General features: G+C 37.9%; 1 protein-coding gene across 1 annotated transcript in view; it reads left to right on the top strand.

Annotated features, from left to right (window-relative positions):
- The window catches only part of RAB10 (RAB10, member RAS oncogene family), a 73,645-nt gene that overhangs the window by 32,190 nt on the left and 20,533 nt on the right, over nt 1-20,922 (top strand). Inside the window, exon 2 of the mRNA XM_030858205.3 lies at nt 18,772-18,832. Within this exon, the coding sequence (XP_030714065.1) occupies nt 18,772-18,832 (61 nt within the window). The remainder of the gene's footprint in view (nt 1-18,771; nt 18,833-20,922) is intronic.

Raw genomic sequence — 20,922 nt, 5'->3', positions numbered from 1 at the left:
TTCCTTATTCTGTGTTTGCAGTGAAAGAGAACCAAGGTAACCAATTAATGGGAGGTTGATATAAACCAATATGAGTTAGAAATGGCCTTGAACTTCTTAGATTTGTGCCTTTCATCATCATTCTGTAGCACAAAGAGTAGAAGAAGAAAGAGCAGTTGATGAAAGTTATGGAATGGAGAGATTAAGAGTTGAGTGACTGAATGAATTGGATTTTTAAACTAATTGCAGAGGCTATAAACTGGAATACTTTCTTTGCTCTGCTCTGTAGTAATCTTTTGGTAGTATAATAGTAGACAACTTTGTACTGGAGACAGAAAACTAGCTTTGGTAACAATAATTTTTTTTAATAGGCAAATGACTTCATATCTTGGCCTTCATTTCCTGTCTGTAATAAAAGTGATACGATCTAACACTTAGGCTAACTAAGGTGCTGGGAACTGTACTAGGGTTTATATGGATTGTCTTTGTGGTTCCTGTATTAGCATGGTCTGAGAGATGGTTTGTGCTGTCCTACATATAGAGAAATAGCAGTGTACCAGCAGTAGTGCCTCTGTGAGAGAATAAAGCAACATTTCTTTAAGAGATTTGGAGGAAAGTGACTTAACTGATATGCAAAATAACTTATACACTACTTTGAGGCTTCAAAGGGGAGCAGTAAAGGGAAAGGCTGTATAGCAGTGGTAGTGTTACATTGATTGGATCTTGAGGACTCTTAAATCTTTCCACCTTTTCTTTGTCATCTGTCACCTCTGGAAACAACATTAGATTGGTCCTATAAAGGAGGGAGAGCCATTGGTCTGATTTCTTGCACAGGCATTCTGTAAGTTACAGATTTTATTTTTCAAGGTAAAAAACGGAAGCGGTGGCATTCATAGTTAAGAGCGTGGACTTTGGAGTCAAACTGACGAGTTAAAAAGCCAGTCTTAGCCATGTGTAAATTAGCCTTGGGTAAATTACTTACCTTCCTTGTGCCTTATTTTTCTCATCCACAAAACCCTAAGAGCTACTATGAGGATTAAATGAGTCAATGGGTGTAAAGTGCTTGTGTCTGGCACATAGTAAGCAGTATATAAATGTTAGATAAAACAAAAGTAGTAACAAAAGCCAGGGACCTCTGGGAGGAATAAGAAGTTGGGGCCCATGTTTGTTGTGAGTGGAAACTGAGCTTAATTTGGAGGTCTTGAAGAGGCATGCCTGGTTCTAAATTTTGAAGCAGATACATGCAGCAACGTGAGAGTACAGGCTTCCTAGACAGTAGAAGAAAAAAGATGCCAAGATGAGATAATTGAAAGTGGAATATTGCTAAGGAATTAGAGAACATTATGCTTAAATTTTATTAGTACATCCCCTTTCCCCACATCAAACATTCTTAACAAGCCATGCCTCCTAAATTCTTAAGTGCCAAAAGTAGAACTATCCTTTATTTTCCAGTAGGGAAAACAGTCCTCATCCCCTCCATTAAGTCATTTATTGCCTGATGCCATTTGAAGATCCTTCCCGTCCACCTCCTCCCGGCTCTCTGTTGGAATTGAAATGGTTTTGTGCTTTGGCTGGCAGTGTCCTGAGTGGATCAGCACAGATTTAACTTGTTTAAGCAGATGTTTTTGTCTCTCTGATAAATAAGCTAGAGAAGAGGGTTGCTTGAAAGGTTTTTTTGTTTTTGTTTCTTAAGACTAAAAAAAGGAGGACTTCCCTGGTGACGCAGTGGTTAAGAATCCGCCTGCCAATGCAGGGGACATGGGTTCGAGCCCTGCTCTGGGAAGATCCCACATGCTGCGGAGCAGCTAAGCCCATGCGCCACAACTACTGAGCCTGTGCGCCTAGAGCCCGTGCTCCGCAACAAGAGGAGCTGCCGCAACAAGAGAAGCTATTGCAACAAGAGAAGCTACCGCAATAAGAAGCCTGAGCACCACAAGGAAGAGTAGTCCCTGCTCGCCGCAACTAGAGAAAGCTCACGCGCAACAGCAAAGACCCAATGCAGCCAAAAATAAATCCATTTAAAAAAAAAAAAGACTAAAAACGAAAAACATTAAATAAAACCTCATCTGAAATCTAAAGGGGAGGAGGACTTAAAGATTTGGGGAAGTCAAGTGGATTAGCAGGAATTTAAAGTGGCTATGTTTTATCTAATACAGAATAAACAAATGCCATTGCAAAGTATTATTCTGATGTAAAAATTTCGTGGCTAAATAGCAAGTTGTCATGTTACTTAGAGAGTAATAAGCATTATGCATTAATAAGTTTGAAACAGTTGATCAACAAGTCCTAGATTCTGGAGATTCGGTGGCCTTTAGAGATAGTATATGAACTCATTTTAATGATTTAGAAAACCTTTTAATACTTGAAAAGTTGCAAATATCCATAAAAGGGGAAGGAAGATAGAAAGCAACAAAGGGTTAGAAGGTGAGTGAGCAAGTTCTGGAAAAATTGAGAACAATGTTGCTGCCTTGAGATGTTGCTTGGAATACAGTTTGGTCTGGATCAAGGAGGTATCAGGAGAATAAGATAAGGGCAGGCCAAAAAGAAGATAGACAGTTTGACTCACTAACGGCAAAGCGTTAAGACTGGGAGAAGGCTGAAATTGGGTAGCTAGAGTAATGTTCAGAACCAATGTAATAGCTTCATTGAGGGCTTTTTATGTGCCATCCTAGACTTTTTACACATTAATTCTCATGTAATCCTCGCAGCATACTGGTGATAGAAATTTTAATTCCTGTTGTGGATGAGGGAAACAGGTCTAGAGAGGTTAAAGTTTCACCCAGTGCAACACAGCTAGTACTTGGCAGAGTCAGAGGGCATGTTTGTCTGTATCCTCTTAATCACGGTGGTCCATACTGCCTTTCTTAATTCCTAAAGTTAATTCACTGTCAGCCCTAACCTTATATTTGCTTATTGATGTGTAGTGTATAACCTAACAGATCATCAGTATGATTGGAATAGTTTTAGAGGGATCATGATAGTTATTTGAGGCAGAGTTACTCTTGATGCTGTGGTACCAAATAAGAACATATGAAGATACCGCCATGTTCTAGAGAACACTAGCTTCTGGAAGGTGCCTCCAAAGTTTTGAGTAGTGGAAGTAGCAACAAAAGCAGCTAATGGTGTTTTATCACAGAATCTACTTGCTCAGTTCTTTGACATGAAAAAAGTTTCTCTTTCCTTTTTAGAAAAGTGTCAAAGGAGCATTATAAAAGAAGCTCAGGAATAAAGGAATGGAGGAAGTTCATTAGGGACTCAAGGAGTTAACTACACATGCCAAATTTAAAACTACCTCTGGAAATGTGTGACTCCAATGAAACAAATCTTATGACTTCTGTGAAACAGAGCAAAGCTTATTACTTTCTACTACACTAATTTTGAATTCAAAATAATTAAGACATAGTAAGTGGGTTGTGTTTTTTACTTTTTCAGAGCATTTGGGTTTTCAGAAATTGTGTGAGATGTACGTGTGAATTGGTTATATTTTTTTCATTTTTACCAAATTTGGTAGGTGGTAAAATGGAAATTCTAAGTAAATATTTAAAATGCCACATGGGTATTACAAATATAGATATTAAAGGAAACTTTAAATTTTCAAATAGGAAAACTTACTCTGGCAGGTCGAGAAAAGGCATCACATCTTTTGTGCATAGAGAAACATGTTAATTTTCTGTTTTTGTGGTATTGCTTCTCTTGCTTTTATATTACTGTCTATTAACTGATGTGGAATTTGTCAGATTTCCCAGCTGTCTTTTCCAACTATATTACTTGTGAGAAACCTAATGACTTTATGAATTAGAGGAGTGTCTCTAAAATTAGTGCATAACAAATAAGACTTTCTTCATCCTGACTTACAGATACAGCAGTTCTTGGGCTTTATTATATATTACCGTGTGATGTCAGCTTCTTTGGTTTACTTGGATGAAATTATTTTTTGTTAGAATGACTTTTGTTGGCATTTGTCATGTAATTTTAAGGTAATATAATGTACAGATACTTTAGCTACTTTGGTTTTTAAAAGTCTGTGAATGAGTTATAAGAGCAATATGCAGAAATGAAATGTATTTATATACACTGGCAGTGAAACATCCAAAAACGAATTTAAGACAATAATTCCATTTACAGTGACATCAAAAGAAACCAGTATTTAGGAATAAATTTGATAAAAGAACTGCAACACTTGCACACTGAAAACACTGTTGAAAGAGCTTAAAGAAGATCTAAGTAAATGGAAAGATTACCCCACTGCTCATGGACTGGAAGACAATATTAAGATGGCAGTACTACCCAAATTGACCTACACAGTCAGTGCAATTCCTATCAAAATCCTAGCTAGCTTGTTTGCAGAAGTTGACAGGTGGCCCCTAAGAGTCATGTGGAAATAGCCAAAATTACCTTGAAAAGAAGTACAAAGTTGGAAGACACACTACCTGATTTCAAAACTTAAAGCAAAGCTACAGTAATCAAGGCAGTGTGGTACTAGTGTAAAGACAGACATACAGATCAGTGGACTAGAGTGGAGAGTTCAGAAATAAACCCTTAATTTTCTGGTCAATTGATTTTTGTTAATTAGATATTAAGTACCCCAAAGTACTGTCCTTTCCAATTCACCCTTCTGTCTCTACCCTCTCAACTTTCTTCCATTACTTAAATCAACAGGTGTTTATTGTGAGCACATAGGACTAGGGTGACTTCTGAGGTGATTTATTCACATACATCTGGCCTGACAGAGCTGGCATGTACTCTAAGGACTTGTATCCTAGAAGAATGCCAGCTTTTAACAGCGGTTAGAGAAGAATGGTGAGTAAGTATGTATATGAAATATATATATTTATAATTCAGTATCAGTGTTGCTCTTGCTGGTGGCTAGATTTGGGATAGTAAAAGAAAATAATTCACCTTTTAATAATTATATAATGAAAAAAGCTAATTACGAAATCGGGTACAAAGTCCAGATGACTTTGGCTTTGTTTCTTCACTCTGTAGTGTCAGACTGCCAGTATATCATCATGAAGATATGTGAGAAATTTTATCTGTCACAGGTGGAGAAAGAATAATAGCTGGATTGTTTCTGAACTTCGTAATAAACTTAAAAAAAAAAGTCTCATTTGATTTAAAAAAAAAAACTTCCTTGGCTCAAATACTTTAATTTCACACTTAGCAAGTTTTCAGTAAATAAAAATTGGCCCTAAAACCTGGAAAGAATGATAGTGTAGTGTACCAATACTATAAGTTACAGCCCTCTGGAACAATAGAAGGTGGGGGGACTGGGGCAGAGGCTATGAACTCCCTGAAATTCTACTTACAAATTTTGTATGTATGCACATTGGTGTGAGGGCATGTGCAAAGGATCCATGATTTTCATTAGGTTCTCAAATGATTGGGAACATATCCCAGGAAAGATTAAGGATTGCTTAAACCTTTAAAAGACAATAAAGCTGTTGAGAACTTTTACTTCTGGACATTACAGAGTAATTTACTGGTACCAGATTAGCCCTCTGGCCATAAATAAGGAGGAACTTGGACAAAACACATACAACAGGCAGGGCAGGACTGCATTCCCTGAGAGAAGGAAAATAAAATTCAGCCCTGCGAATCTCACAGGCTTTCTTTCTGAAACTAGATTCCAGTTAGAATCTAAGTTAATTAGAATCTAAGCAGGGTGAGGCAGTCTTGTTGGGCCAAGGAGGTACAAGTCAGAGAATAGACTTGAGAGGCTGGAATTTGCAGGGGTGATTACCATAGAAGATGGGGTTACACAGACAGTGAAATCCAGAAATCTGCAGAGGAGCTCCTTTGACTCTTTGGCTGGATACTAAGCTGGGTGGAGCTCCATAGGCTGGGCAAAGAACAACTAACTATTAGAGGAAGAACAACTACCAGAGACTTGGTAGAAGTATTGGGACTTAACGTTGGGTTGTGAGGTATTTCTAGTTTTGACCAGCCAGAATGGAGAGACCTTGTGGAATATCAGAACCATTTGGGAGAGTCCCCAGATACGGTACTCCTTAGGAGTAGGGCCAAAGTAACTTTAGAAAAGGGGCTACTCAAGTCCCACCTTAAAACTGTGCTGAAAAATAGGCCTCAAAAGGATTAAGCTGATTCTCAACTAATTTAGCTGCCCACCTGAACAAAACTCAACATGTAAGAAACCCATGGAAGCATTTAAAGGAAGCATGAGGGCTTCCCTGGTGGCGCAGTGGTTGAGAGTCCGCCTGCCGATGCAGGGGACACGGGTTCGTGCCCCGGTCCAGGAGGATCCCACATGCCGCGGAGTGGCTGGGCCCGTGAGCCATGGCCGCTGGGCCTGCACATCTGGAGCCTGTGCTCCGCAACGGGAGAAGCCACAACAGTGAGAGGCCCGCGTACTGCAAAAAAAAAAAAAAAAAAAAAAAAAGGAAGCATGAACGTGAGAGAAATGTAAGATGTAAAAAAGACCTATTAGAACTCCTAGAACTGAAAAACACAATATCTGAAATGAAAAATTCAGCTGATGGGCTTAACAGCAGATTAAAACAAGAAAAGACACTGCAGAAGAAAAGATCAGTGTAAGGTAATAGAAACTGTGCAAAATGAAACACAGGGGGAAAAAGGGAAAAAAAGGAGAGAGCCTCAGTGATGTGTGGGACATTATCAAGCAGTCTCATGCATGTGCATTTGGACTCTAGGACGGCAGGTGGGGGTCCTGTGGTTGCAGAAGAAGTATTTGAAGAAATAATGGCTGAAAATTTTCCAAGTAATGACGAGAACTGTAATCCCATAGACTTTATGAACCTAGGTAGGATGAACATAGAGAAAATCACACTGAGACACGTGCTAACCCAGTGGCTAAAAACCAGTTACAAGGAGAAATCTTAGAGAAGCCAGAGGGAAAAAAGACCACATTACATATACAGAGGGACAAAGATAAGAACAGCTGTTGACTTTTTATGAAACAATATGAGCCAACAAATGAGCAAATAACCACACTGAGGAAGAAGAAAAGAATAATCAAAATACCTTTAGAAAACAGTATTTGATTAGCTATTGTAAGACTAAAGGTAAAAAGGACTGTAAACATGCATTTTGGTGATTCTGATTTCTCACAAGGGTGGTATGGGTTAGCAAGTTGGAAACTATATACTAGGAATGAACACATAAGTAAATATATTTTAGATAATGAGAGCCAGGTTTCTACTATTAAAGAGGTTAAGGAAAGGAAGAAGACTAGAAGGAACTCTGTGATGTTGAATTGGAATCAGAGTTATCAGTATGAACTCATGGTTTTATATATTATACATGCAGGTGGTTGTGGAAATACAGGTGTGTGTATATGCATGGATTAGTGTACATAAATATATTTTCTCACTCTGTCCTCTGGGAATGCCTAGAAGAAGCAGTGAGCATGCCTAGTGCCCAGATCTTGGACTCTACATTCAGTTTTTCAACAAAAGGAACCAGGACTCTTAAAAAGAACTGACTGCCTCCAGAACTGGGATATATGGGAGCATCTTTGGTGCCAGAAAATGAAGAAGTGCTCAGAAAAGGATGGGATATGTCAAAAGTATGTAAGAACCGGGCTTCCCTAGTGGTTCAGTGGTTAAGAATCTGCCTGCCAATGCAGGGGACACAGGTTCGAGCCCTGGTCTGGGACGATCCCACATGCAGCGGAGCAGCTAAGCCTGTGCGCCACAGCTACTGAGCCTGTGCTCTAGAGCCCATGCGCCACAACTATTGAGCCTGCGCTCTAGAGCCCTTGAGCCAGAACTATTGAGCCCGTGGGCCACAACTACTGAAGTCCACGTGCCTAGAGCCGTGCTCCACAACAAGAGAAGCCACCGCAATGAGAAGCCCGCACACCGCAATGAGGAGTAGCCCCCACTCGCTGCAACTAGAGAAAGCCTGCGTGCAGCAACGAAGACCCAACACAGCCAAAAATTAATTAATTAATTTAAAAAAAGTATGTAAGAACCAACCTGAAAGAGCTTCTAATGTCCAAAGCTGTAATGAAATAATTATAATATTGCATTACTACCAATAGAATAAAATAGCCATGAGTCCATATTGGTATGTATAAAACAAACAGATAGGTTGGTGGGTAGAAGGGACAAATCATAAATGAAGAATTCCAATTAATAAGTGTAAAACCGTGACTGAAACAAAATCACCGTTATGCAAATACTGCAGTAATAGTTGTCACGGGCAGTCCAGTGATGGAAGGTAAAACCACTGGGTGGAGGTACGATGAGAAACGTTTGCATAGTCTCAAGGTATTTTCTCTTAGAAATTATTGATTACAAAGGGAAAAACAGCAAATTTACAGCGGAGAGAAGCTCTGTAGATACCACCTTAACTAAGTTATTAAGGTTAATATCATAGAAAGAAGACATCCACAATATATACTTGGTATAATGAACCAAGAAAGGCAAAACATTACATCTGTGGTGTTTTGTGGTATTCTTATCAAAAAATGCAAAATCTTACTCTAATTATGAGAAGGCAGCAGACAAACCCAAATTGAGGGAGAATTCTACAAAATACCTGACCAGTATTCTTCGAAAGTATCAAGGTCATGAAAGACAAGAAAAGACTGAGTAACTGTCACAGATTGGAGGAGACTAGAGACGTATGACAGCTAAATACAAAGTGGGAATCTGGATTGGATTCTGGAATACAGTGACATTAGTAAAAAAAACAAAAAACAAAAAACAAAAACTGGTGGATTAGTTCTGTAGTTTGCATTGTACCAGTGTTACTTTCTTATTTTTGATAAATGTACTATGGTTATGTAAGTGTTAACATTAGGAGAAGCTTAGATGAAAGGTATATGTGAACTCTGAGCTATTTTTTGCAACTTTTTTGTAAAATAATTGCAAAATAAAAAATTTCTTAAATCTACAGTTCTCCCCACATTGGGGAGTTGGAGAAAGAAACAATGCAAGCCAGAAGACAGTGAAATTACATATTGAAAGTTCTGAAAGGAAAAAACTTATCAAGTTAGAATTTAATCCTAACAAAAATATCTTTCAAAAATGAAGTCAAAATAAAGACATTTTCCATACAAAAGCTGAGAGAATTTCTTGCCGGCAGTCCTGCACTATTACAAATGTTAAAGGAAGTTTTTCAGGCTGAAGAAAATCATGCCAGATGGAAACTCAGATCTGCACAAAGGAATGAAGAGATTAAGAAATGGTAAATATGTGGGGAAATATAAAACACTTTTTTCTCATTTTAGTTTATTTCAAAGACAATTGACTATTTAAAGCAAAGATTTCTATGTTTTATAGGATTCATAATATTTAGAAAACGTAGAAGTGTAACATGTAGAAGAAAAAAGATTTTTTAAATAGCCCAGTAATAGGAGAAAATGGAAGTATACTGCTATAAGTGTCTTATATTAATACCAGAAGTGGTATAATACTGTTTGAAGGTAGACTGTCCTAAGTTAAAAATGTATATTATAAATGCTAGTGCAACCACTTAAAAAAAATTAGGGATATCTAATAAGCTATTAATCATAAAAAAGCTCAAATGACTATTAATATTTGACAAAATAGATTTCAGAGTGAGGGATAAATACAGACTTTACAGTAATACAGACTTTTCAGAACAGTAAAGTTGTCAATTTATCATATTTATATACCTAATAGTTTCAAAATACCTGAAGCAAAACCTGACAGAATTGGAAGGAGAAATAGACAATGTACAATTACATAGCTGGATGTTTCAACATTCCTCTTTAGTAATTGATTAAGTAGACATATATTAAAGAAATTGAGGGACTTACCTGGCGGTCCAGTGGTTAAGACTCAGCGCTTTCACTGCAGGGGACACGGGTTTGATCTCTGGTCCAGGAACTAAGAACCCACATACTGTGCAGTGTGGCCAAAAAATTAAAAAAAAATTAAAATAGTAAAGAAATAAAAAGAAACTGAATCTTAGTTTAAAATTCTCTGAAAGAAGCCTCAAGGCCCAGGTGGCTTCACTGGTGCATTTTTTTTTTTTTTTTTTTTGCGGTACGTGGGCCTCTCACTGTTGTGGCCTCTCCCGTTGCGGAGCACAGGCTCCGGACACACAGGCTCAGCGGCCATGGCTCACGGGCCCAGCCGCTCCACGGCATGTGGGATCTTCCCGGACCGGGGCACGAACCCGTGTCCCCTGCATCGGCAGGCAGACTCTCAACCACTGTGCCACCACTGATGCATTTTATCTAATGTTTAAGGGAGAAAATACCAATCTTAAACTACTTCAATAAATATAGGAGGAGGGCACACTTCCAAATCATTTATGGGACCAGCTTTATCTTGGATACTAAAACCATATAAAGATAAGACCTATTCCAAATGATCATTGACATGTCTTTCATGAACATGTATATAAGAACTCTTATCTAACTTGCAAATCAATTCCAGGAACTTATAAAATGAATAATATGTCACAACCAAGTGAGATTTATTTCAGGAATCCAATGTTGACTTCACATTCAAAATCAATTTTAATTATCCACCTTACTGGAATAAAGAAGAAAAATCATGAACATCTTTAATACGTATAGAAAACCCTTTGACAAAATGCAACCTCATTTTGCATCATGATACCTCACCAAACTAGGAACAGGACATTTCCTCAACCAACTAAATGATGTACAGTTAACACAATACTTTAATGGTGAAACTTTCAGTCTAAGCTTTCTCTTTTGAGGATCAAGTACAAAACAACAATGTATTAGAGGTCCTAACTAGTACAATAAGGCAAGGGAAAGAAGCAAGTCATAGAGGTTGAAAAGGAAGATGATATGGAAGTGCCTTTATACAGACTACCTGATTATATACATTGAAATTCTAAGCCACCATCACCCCCCCCAAAAAAAAAGAGCAACTGTAATTAATAAGTGAATGTAGCAAGGTTGCAGGATACAAGGTCAATACAAAAATAAATTGTATTCTATATTTAGCAAAAAAAAAAAACAATTGGAAAATAAAACTTGAAATTACCATTTACGGTATTATCCACAAAATGAAGTAGGGATAAATTTAACAAAATATGTGCAAGACCTAGGCACTGAAAACTACAAAATACTGTTGAGAGAACTTAAAGAAGACCCAAATAAACAGAGATCATGTTCATGTTCATGGATGATGAACCATGTTCATCTACCATGTTCATGGATCAGAAGACTCGTTATCACTGTACCCAAACTCCTACTTATCTTTCCTGAACATGCCAAGCATATTTCTACCTCAGACCCTACGCACTTATTGTTTCCTCTGCCTGAAACACTCTCCTCACGTATTTTATTTTTTTTTGTCTTCTCTCCCTGGAATGTAAATCCCGTCAACAGAGGATTTTGTCTGCTTCATTTAGTGTCAAGTATATAGTAAGTGTGGTTTATTCTTCTGTAACACACATTACTATAATGTGAAATAGCTTGTAGATAATACATATATAGACATATATATTACATTGCACTAGAAATGCTTGTGTTATCTCTTTATTACATCTTAGGATGTAGTTGGAAGAGTTGAAGTTAGCTTTGGTTTTGTCAGTAATTTCTCAGTTCCCAGGAACTTATCCTGTCTCATACATTTCAAAAATTAAAATCAGTAGTTAATGGCATGCAGCAAAAGAAAAAAACAGATCATTTAATTGGACTTCATCAAAATTAAAAACTTTGATGCATCAAAGGTAATTAAGAAAGTGAAGACAGCCTATAGAATGGAGGAAATATTTGCAAACCATATTTGTGATATGACTCTGTTTTCCAGAAGATATAAAGAACTCTTACAATTCAACAACAAAAAGATAACTTGATTTAAAAATGGGCAAAGGGGGCTTCCCTGGTGGCGCAGTGGTTGAGAGTCCACCTGCCAATGCAGGGCACACGGGTTTGTGCCCCGGTCTGGGAAGATCCCACATGCCGCGAAGCGGCTGGGCCCGTGGGCCATGGCTGCTGAGCCTGTGCGTCCGGAGCCTGTGCTCCGCAATGGGAGAGGCCACAACAGTGAGAGGCCCGCATACCGCAAAAAAAAAAAAAGGGCAAAGGACTTGAATAGACATTTCTCCAGAGAAGGTATACAAATGGTCAACAAGCACATGAACTGATGTTTAGTATCAGTAGTCATTAGGGAAATGCGAATCAAAACTACAGTGAGGCACCACTTTATGCACCCCCTAGAATGACTTATAAAAAGGAAAATAATAAGCATTGGTTAGGATGTGTAGAAAAATTGAACCCTCATACATTGCTAGTGGAAATGTAAATGGTGCAGCTGCTGTGGAAAACAGTGGTTCCTCAAAAAGTTAAACAAAATTACCATATGACCCAGCAATTCCACTTCTTGTATATACCCCAAAGAATTAAAAACAGGTACTCATATAAACACATATACATGCATATTCATAGCAACACTTCACCAAGGCCAAAAGGTGAAAACAGCCGAAATGTCCGTCAACAGATGAGTGGATAAGCAGATAATGGTGTATATACATATGATGGAATATTATTCAGTCATAAAATGGAATGAGGTACTGACCGATACATGCTACAACGTGGATGGACCTTGAAAACATTATGCTAGGTGAAAGAAGCCAGACACAAAAGGTCACATGTTACATGCTTTCATTTATATGAAATATCCAAAATAGGTAAATCTATAGAGACAGAATGCAGACTGGTGGTTTCCAGGGGAGTGGTGGGAGGGGAAATGGAAAGCCACTGACTAATGGGTATGGAGTTTCCTTTTGAGATGATGAAAATGTTTTGGAACTGGATAGAGGTGCTGGTTGTACAATATTGCGAATATACTGAATTGTTCACTTTAAAATGGTAAATTTTATGTGAATTTTACCTCAGTAGAAAATAGGCTAAGAGCATGTATGGTCTGCAATCAAACAGACATGAAATTGAGTCCTGGTTTTTGCCACCTATTAATTCTATGACCTTAAGTAAATTATTGTATATTTTGTCTTCTATAAAATAGGCATATTAGGGGAATTCCCTGGCGATCCAGTGGTTAGGCCTTGGCACTCTCATTGCCGGGGCCTGGGTGTGATCCTTGATCTGACTAAGATCCTGCAAGCTGTGTGGCACGGCCAAAGTAAAATAAAATAGGCATATTAGTACTTTCTCAGAGGATTTTTGTTAATATTAAATGAGATAGTATATGTGAAATGCTTACAATATTTAATTATCCAGTGAATATTAGTGTTAATTGATTTTTCTTTTGCTGCTGCTATTGGTTTTTATTTCACTCATCATTTGTAGAATAGAAATAATAGTATGGACTAGGATTGTTCTGATGACTTAATGAGTTATCTATGCAAAGGGCTTAAAACAGTACCTGGCACATTGTAAATTCTCAAAGTGTTTACTAAGCTATTACTATTAAATGAAAGGATCTTTAGAGGGAACTTTTTTGCATTCTCCATTTTCACATCCATATGGAGATGTCCATTATGGAAAATGGCCTTTTCAAAATTTGTGCTGTTAATGACAGAGCTAGGACTAGGTCTTTTAAATTTCAGACTAAGCTACATTCAAAGGATTGTAGGTATGCGATTCCTATTTCCTCTCCTGGTGTGGTGAAAACACTTGATTTTCACCTGTTAAAAACCACAGATATAGATCATTTAGCTATACGTTGTTGAACTTCGGTTATCTGGAGTTTATTATATAGGTTGTTTCTGCCTGCATTAATTACTATTGATGTGTCATCAGAAGCCAAGTTTTGGAAAACTGATATTTATAATGACTAGAAGTTGCAGTTACTTTTCTTGCCACTGGATGGTGCAACATCATTAAGGCAAATGTTTTGCCTGATATTGTTTCTCACTTTCCTGAGCAACTGAAAATTGATAAACGAATTAGACTGTGGTAAATTGAAATACTTGTTTGAACTGGGTCCCAGGAATCTGTAAAAAGTGGGGATTTCCTCTAGTATATTTTTACGTAAGCAAAAGCTGGAAAAGAATCGCTGGTTGGATCAAACCCTATGATTTTGCTCTAGTCTGTGGTAATTTAACAAATGATAGTGTTGCAGGAGAATCTGATTCTTCCTGGCAGAATCTTAAAGGGTGATAGGTTTTCCTAGCTTCTCTTGGCAGCTGAGTTATTGATTTTGCCCTAATCTTTAACTTGTATCAAAAAGTTTTCTAGGGCTTCCCTGATGGCGCAGTGGTTGAGAGTCCACCTGCCGATGCAGGGGACACGGGTTCATGCCCCGGTCCGGGAAGATCCCACATGCCGCGGAGCGGCTGGGCCCGTGAGCCATGGCCGCTGAGCCTGAATGTACGGAGCCTGTGCTCCGCAACGGGTATTAAAAAAAAACAAAAAACAACTTTTCTACTCTATCTTAAATATAGGTTTTTCCAACCTATGTTTGAGGGTGTGGAAAGTGCGTGCTGGAGTGACTAAGGTATTTACTTGGGAAAAGTGCACAGTTGTAAAAGTTGTTTTTGAGAGTGACTATAGAAAAAAGGCTGGAAGGAATGAGACTGTAGGGGTGGCTTGGGGCCATGCTAGAAGTTAGGTGATCAAGTCGGAGTGTTTGTGTAGTGGAGAGAACATTTGTAAACATACCTCCTCCTCTATTAACCTAATTTTTGTTTCTATTAATGTAATAACTACAGAGTTTTAGAAGTTAGTACTTTAAGGCCTATGACAACAGCAGCAGCAACAATAAATCCTTGCCCCATGCTCACTTGTGTGTTACCTTTCCCAAACATTTTTTGGCCTTTACTTCTGATACTCAACCCCATATTCCCTAGTCATATGTATTTAACTTTTAAAAAGACTAATTTGAGAAATTTCCTCTTGTTGTTACGGAAGATGAGAATTGGAATACTCTTAATACCATGAGGCATTCTTGGTTCCTCTCCCTGCATCTTCTCAAATAGTTATAACACGTTTTGTTAACTGCTAAACCAAGTAGTGTACTATAATTGCATTTCCTTTCTTGGACAGTTTTCTGTTTTTACTGAGTTTACAGTCCCTTCATTGTTACATATGCTTAGATTTCAAGGCACTATTCATACTTTATCCCAAACTCTACAACAGAATTGCCAGACCTTCTGAACTCTTCTTTTCATTTAAATTCCATTAATACCATTTCATCCCCTCCTTCTCTTAGGAGGCATACCTCTTGGCACTTTCTCTGCATTTTAGCATTTTATTCTGTCCTGTTGTTTTCTTTCCTCATTCTCTCCTGAACTGGTTGCTTCTCTAGGCCAGTTTGAACTGCCCTTTACATCACTCTTTTTTGGGGGGTGGAGGAGTGTGCTGCATGGCTTGCGGGATCTTAGTTTCCCGACCAGGGATTGAACCTAGGCTACGGCAGTGAAACCACCAAGTCCTAACCACTGGACCACCAGGGAATTCCCTATATCACTCTCTTTGCTGGATTCTTTTTCTTCCTATTCTTGGTAAAGCAGTCTCTCCTAGTAGCTGTCTTAGAAAAGATGCACGAGAGCTAAATATTTTGAGATCTTTCATCTTTAGAAATGCCTTTTTTTTACTCTTATTTGATTTTGGCTGGATATAGGTTGGGAATACTTTTTTTTAAAATTAATTTATTTTTGGCTGCATTGGGTCTTCGTTGCTGCGTGCAGGCTTTCTCTAGTTGCAGTGAGCAGGGGCTACTCTTTGTTGCAGTTCACGGGCTTCTCATTGCAGTGGCTTCTCTCGTTGTGGAGCACTGGCTCTAGGCGTGCGGGCTCAGTAGTTGTGGCGCACGGGCTTAGTTGCTCCATGGCATGTGGGGTCTTCCCGGACCAGGGCTCGAACCCATGTCCCCTGCGTTGGCAGGCGGATTCTTAACCACTGCGCCACCAGGGAAGCCCGAGAATACTTTTTTTTTTTTTCTTTTTTGCAGTACGTGGGCCTCTCACTATTGTGGCCTCTCCTGTCGCGGAGCACAGGCTCCGGACGCGCAGGCTCCATGGCCATGGCTCACGGGCCTAGCCGCTCCGCGGCATGTGGGATCTTCCCGGACTGGGGCACGAACCCGTGTCCCCTGCATCGGCAGGCGGACTCTCAACCACTGTGCCACCAGGGAAGCCCCCGAGAACTTTTTGTATCCTGGATTCTAGTGTTGCCGTTGAGTAGTTCAGAGTTGTTATTCTTGATTGTTTAATATGGCCTGGTTTGTTTCTCTGCAAGCTTTTATAATATTATCTTTATTCCTGAAATTTATCTTCAGCCCTGAAATTTCGTGATGATATAATTCGGTATAGATCTTATTTTATTCATTATGCTAGGCACTAGGTGAGTCTTTCAGTCTAAAATAGATTCCTTTGATTCTGTTAAGTTTTCTTGCATAATTTTTAGATTACTATTTTCTGTGTGTCATTTTCTCTGTTCTTTCTTGAACTTATGAGTTAGATGTCAGATCTCCTGGTATGATCTTTTGACTTATCATATCTCACATACATTCCATTCTTTGTCATTTTGTTGTATTTTTTGAGAGATCTTAATTTTCCCTTACAGCCTTTCTGTTGAGTATATTATTTCTGCCTTTTTAATTTCCAGGAGTTTTCTAGTTCAGATTACTGTTTCTTCCCCCAAACCCCCCATCTTGTTCTGAGAAGATAAAAAGAACTATATCTTTTCCTCTGTATTGCCCCTGTTTCCTCCAGGTTTCCTTTTTTGTTTGTTTTTGCTTTTTTATTTTGATATCTCGTTGGAACTTTGTCCTTCATGCTTTTGCCTGAAACTCTAAAAAGCTGACTGGAAGCTAAGCAGGCAAGTGTGGAGCTTGTCAAGTGGTGAGTTTCACCCTAAAGGTGAAGCATCTGTGTCTTTTCTCAGGGACCCTTTTATTTTCTCTAGAAAATGTCATTTATCTGTTTATTCAACAGTGATTTCTTGAATGCCTGCTTATATGTCAGGCATAGCTCTAGGTGCTGGGAATTTAATAGAATTGAACAGATAAAAATCCCTACCCTTGTTGGATCTTATATTTGGCAAAGGGAGGCAGAAAAAGAAAAAGAAAAAGTAAATATATACAGTATATTTAAGGAATGTTAAAGATTAAAAAGTAAGGAATAGGGTTAAGGGAGTATTAACAGATAATGGACATGGGGTAACGGACATGAGGAAAAGTTGCAGCTTAGGATATGTTAGCTAGGGGAAGGAGCTCTGATGGAGAAGAAAGTATTCCAGGATGGGAGAACAGTATATACAGAGACCTTGAGGTGGGAATCTGCCTGACCTGTGTGTGGAACAACTTGTGGAAGCCAGTACCGTTAGCGAGATCAGAGTAAGATGATATAGAAGATGGCTGGGACTCCCCTGGTTGTCCTCCAGTGGGTAAGACTCCATGCTCCCAATGCAGGGAGCCCAGGTTTGATCCCTGGTCGGGTAACTAGATCTTGCATGCATGCCGCCTGCCACAACTGAGGAGCCCACATGCTGCAACTAAAGATCTCGCATGCCTCAGTGAAGGCCCAGTGCAGCCAAAATTTAAAAAATAAATAAATAAGTAAATATTTTTTTTAAAAAGATGATATAGAAAATGCTGAGGTCAGAGTGAACAGGGGGGAGGTGGGCAGAATGTGTAAGACCTTATGGACTATTTTAGGGACTTTTGCTTTTAGTCTTTGTGAAAGATTAGATTTGGAGATAGCCAGTAAGCAGTTGGGTATCTTAAGTTTGGAGTTAAGGGGAGCAGTCTGGGCTATGATATAAAATTTGAGAGTTGCCAGTGTGTACATGGAATTTAAAGCCATAAAATCAGGGAAAAGACGTTCACTCCAATTTTTAGAAAAGTTAGGTGAGGAGAAACCAGTAATGAAGATTGATGAGTGGCCGGAGAGGTAGGAACACTAGCAGAGTTTTTGTGCAGAAAAGAATGAAGAACTGCTTCAACTGCTGCTAATTATTTTGAGGATAGACAACATGAGATGGAGAGGGAAAATCATGGAGTCTAGGATGAGGTTTCTGTCTTGAACAGTTAGGTGGATGGCTTAAAACAGTCTAAATTCTTGGAAGTTTTCCAGTGTTACCTGGTTTCCATCACAAAGGGTTTAGAGCTTTCAGACTGTCCTAATTTCACTTCTATTCAGGAAAGTTTTCTGAAATAGTATTGGTTGTCAGGTTTGTCATTAAGATTAATTAACAAATTCTATGCCTAACTGGGATTGTTCAGTCCTGTTCAGAGTTGTTCTTGACAACCAGATCATTTTAGGACGATTTTCTCAGTAATTCCTAGAGAAACAAAAATATGGGCTGTAGACATAGTCTGAGGTTTGTAAGTGTCAGACAAATGGCCCTCTTTTTTTATTTTAATTGGGTATGGGAAACAAACTGAAAGGGCCAAATTGAAGATTTTAGTTAGTTAAAGAGCAGACAGATCCTGGGGAACCTATAATACTTTTGCTTCATGTACTGTGACACACTGTGTTACTAGATGCATAAACATCTAGTACTTTTACACTTTCTAAATTCATTGACCTGTTCATCATTATGAAACGACCCTCTTTATCCCTGGTAGTATTCTTTTCTGGAAGCTAGTGAAGGGTATGTTTTTTGCTAATAGGAAACATCTTTTTATTCTTTTGCATTAAAATATTAGATATTAAAAAATATTTTTTAAATTTCCTAATTGTAAAATCTCTGTATATAACTATTTCTTCTACTGTCTTGGATCTTATATCACAGAGGTTTACAGTTGGACACTTTTGCTCAGAATTGCATACATAGTAAATTTCCAGAACCAAACAAACAAATTTTGAAAGTATGTTTTTACACCAATTAATTTTAGTATAGCCATGTTCAGAGCCATAGATACAATTTACCTTTTTTTTTCTATGTTGTAGGAATAGACTTTAAGATCAAAACAGTTGAATTGCAAGGAAAGAAGATCAAGCTACAGATATGGTAAGTAATGCTAATTTATTCACTTTATGTAGTAGAATGTTAACTTCCTGAAGGTTAGGCAGTGAAATCCTTCCTTGTCAACTGTTTAAATTCTAGGAAACTTCCCATTCTAAGCCAGTAGTCAGGTGACCTTCTTTCAGTGATGTAAAAAAAAATTGTTGCCATGGACTTCGGAGTCCGTGAGATCTGGCTTGAGTGTTTTACCTTTTCTACTTACAGTATGAACTTGGGTAAGTTACATATCACTGTGAGGCCTTTATATCTTCATATGTAAAATGGAGATAATATCACCTATCTCAAAAGATTGTTATAAGGATTACATGAAATAATCTAGGTAATGCCTTTAGCACAATACTTTGCTCAGAAACACTATAAAAAAATTAATATAATCTTTTTGTTGTTTGGAGAGTCTTTAAGCTAAAAATGTACTTAATGTGTTTATAACTTTTTATAGGCATTATTATTTTCATTAGTTTGTATAGGATTTGCCCCGTAGAAGCACAATAAAATTCTTTAAATTTGTATTCAGGTATGAATCATAGACTTTAAAATTATAATAGCAGCATTTTTCAGTGAATATTAAGTGATCACAATGACCCTGTGAGAGATATATTATTCCTTTTTTAAAAAAATTTTCCTGAACAGCCTTATTGAGGTATAACTGGCACACGATAAACTACACATATTTAAAGTATACAGATTGGTAAGCTTTGACATATATATAAATCTGTGAAACCATCACCACAGTCAAGATAATGAACATATTCATCACCTCAGAAGTTTCCTTAAGCCTCTTTGTAATCTTGCCTTCCTATCCCCAGTCCCCAGGCAACCACCTTTCTGCTTTCTGTCACTATAGACCTGTTTCCATTTTCTAGTACTGTATACAAATGCAGTCATGTAATGTGTTATTTTTCTTTGTCTTTTTTGAGGGGAGGGGTCTGGCTTCTTTACTCAGCGTAGTTATTTTGAAAACTATCAATGATTTTATGTGTATCAATAAGTTCATTACTTTTTATTGCTAAGTAGTTTTCCATTGTTAAGATAAATCACAACTTGTTTATTCACCGTAAAGCTGCTACAGATCTTTGTATAGGCAAATGCTTTCTTTTCTCTTGGGTTATTCCTATTTTATAGATAATGAAATGGAGGCATTTTGAAATAATTTAACCAAGGTCATACAGCACGTAAATAGCAGAGCTGGGATGCATTACATGCTCAGAATGTAGGGTTGAGAGTGACATTCTTAATTGCTATACTGCCTCCTATAAATAGTAGTTTGTCAATTGATTTTGCTGCTCTTTTCAGTAACTATCGTTTTTCTTTCTTCATTGCCAGTCAACAGTTGTGTTAAATATGAATTCATGTTAATCTTTGGTTTTACTGTAATTGGACATATCGTAGAGTGGTTATGAGGATTAGTGATACATGTAAGGCACTTAGAGCAGTCTCCAGTGCATAATTAATGTTCAAGAAATCGTAGGTATTATTATTTGGGGATCTCCCATGTTGAGGCTAGAACCCTAAGAATGGTAACATTTTTGAGCAGAGGAACAAGTTAGCAAAGGAGGTTGCAAACCCATAGTTGGAGAGTTAGAAAGGAGAATTAGGAGAGAACAATGTCCCAGAATCCAAAAGACAGTTTCAAAAAGTTAGGTATAATTAGAAGTCCAGTATGTCTAACCAGAATGTCTTCATTACCTGACCATGTAATTAGAAGTACAATCTTTATAACATCTTTAAAATTTAATACAAATTTAAATAAAATCTAGACATTTTAAAGCATTTCCTAAATTTAATGATTCTCTTTGAAGCACAACCCACTTGATGATCATTGATTTTTTCTTTTCTTTAACTGGGAAATAACCCAGCAAATGAAAAATGCCTCATATTCTATTTCATTATAATTAAAGTGATCTCAAGGGAAAGGGTGTCAATTACTTATTCTGAATTTCAACCAGCCCCTCACGTCTTATTCCGACCTTGTCCCTACATAACATTTGTGTTTCAAGCGCCCTCCTAGGCCTTGCCAGACTGATTGGCTCTCTTCTTAACTGTATCCCCTCTGTATAGGGGATACAATTATTATT

This window comes from Globicephala melas, chromosome 12 (genome assembly GCF_963455315.2).
Source record: "Globicephala melas chromosome 12, mGloMel1.2, whole genome shotgun sequence".
Classification (NCBI taxonomy): domain Eukaryota; kingdom Metazoa; phylum Chordata; class Mammalia; order Artiodactyla; family Delphinidae; genus Globicephala; species Globicephala melas.
This window is presented reverse-complemented; position numbering and strand designations above follow the sequence as displayed.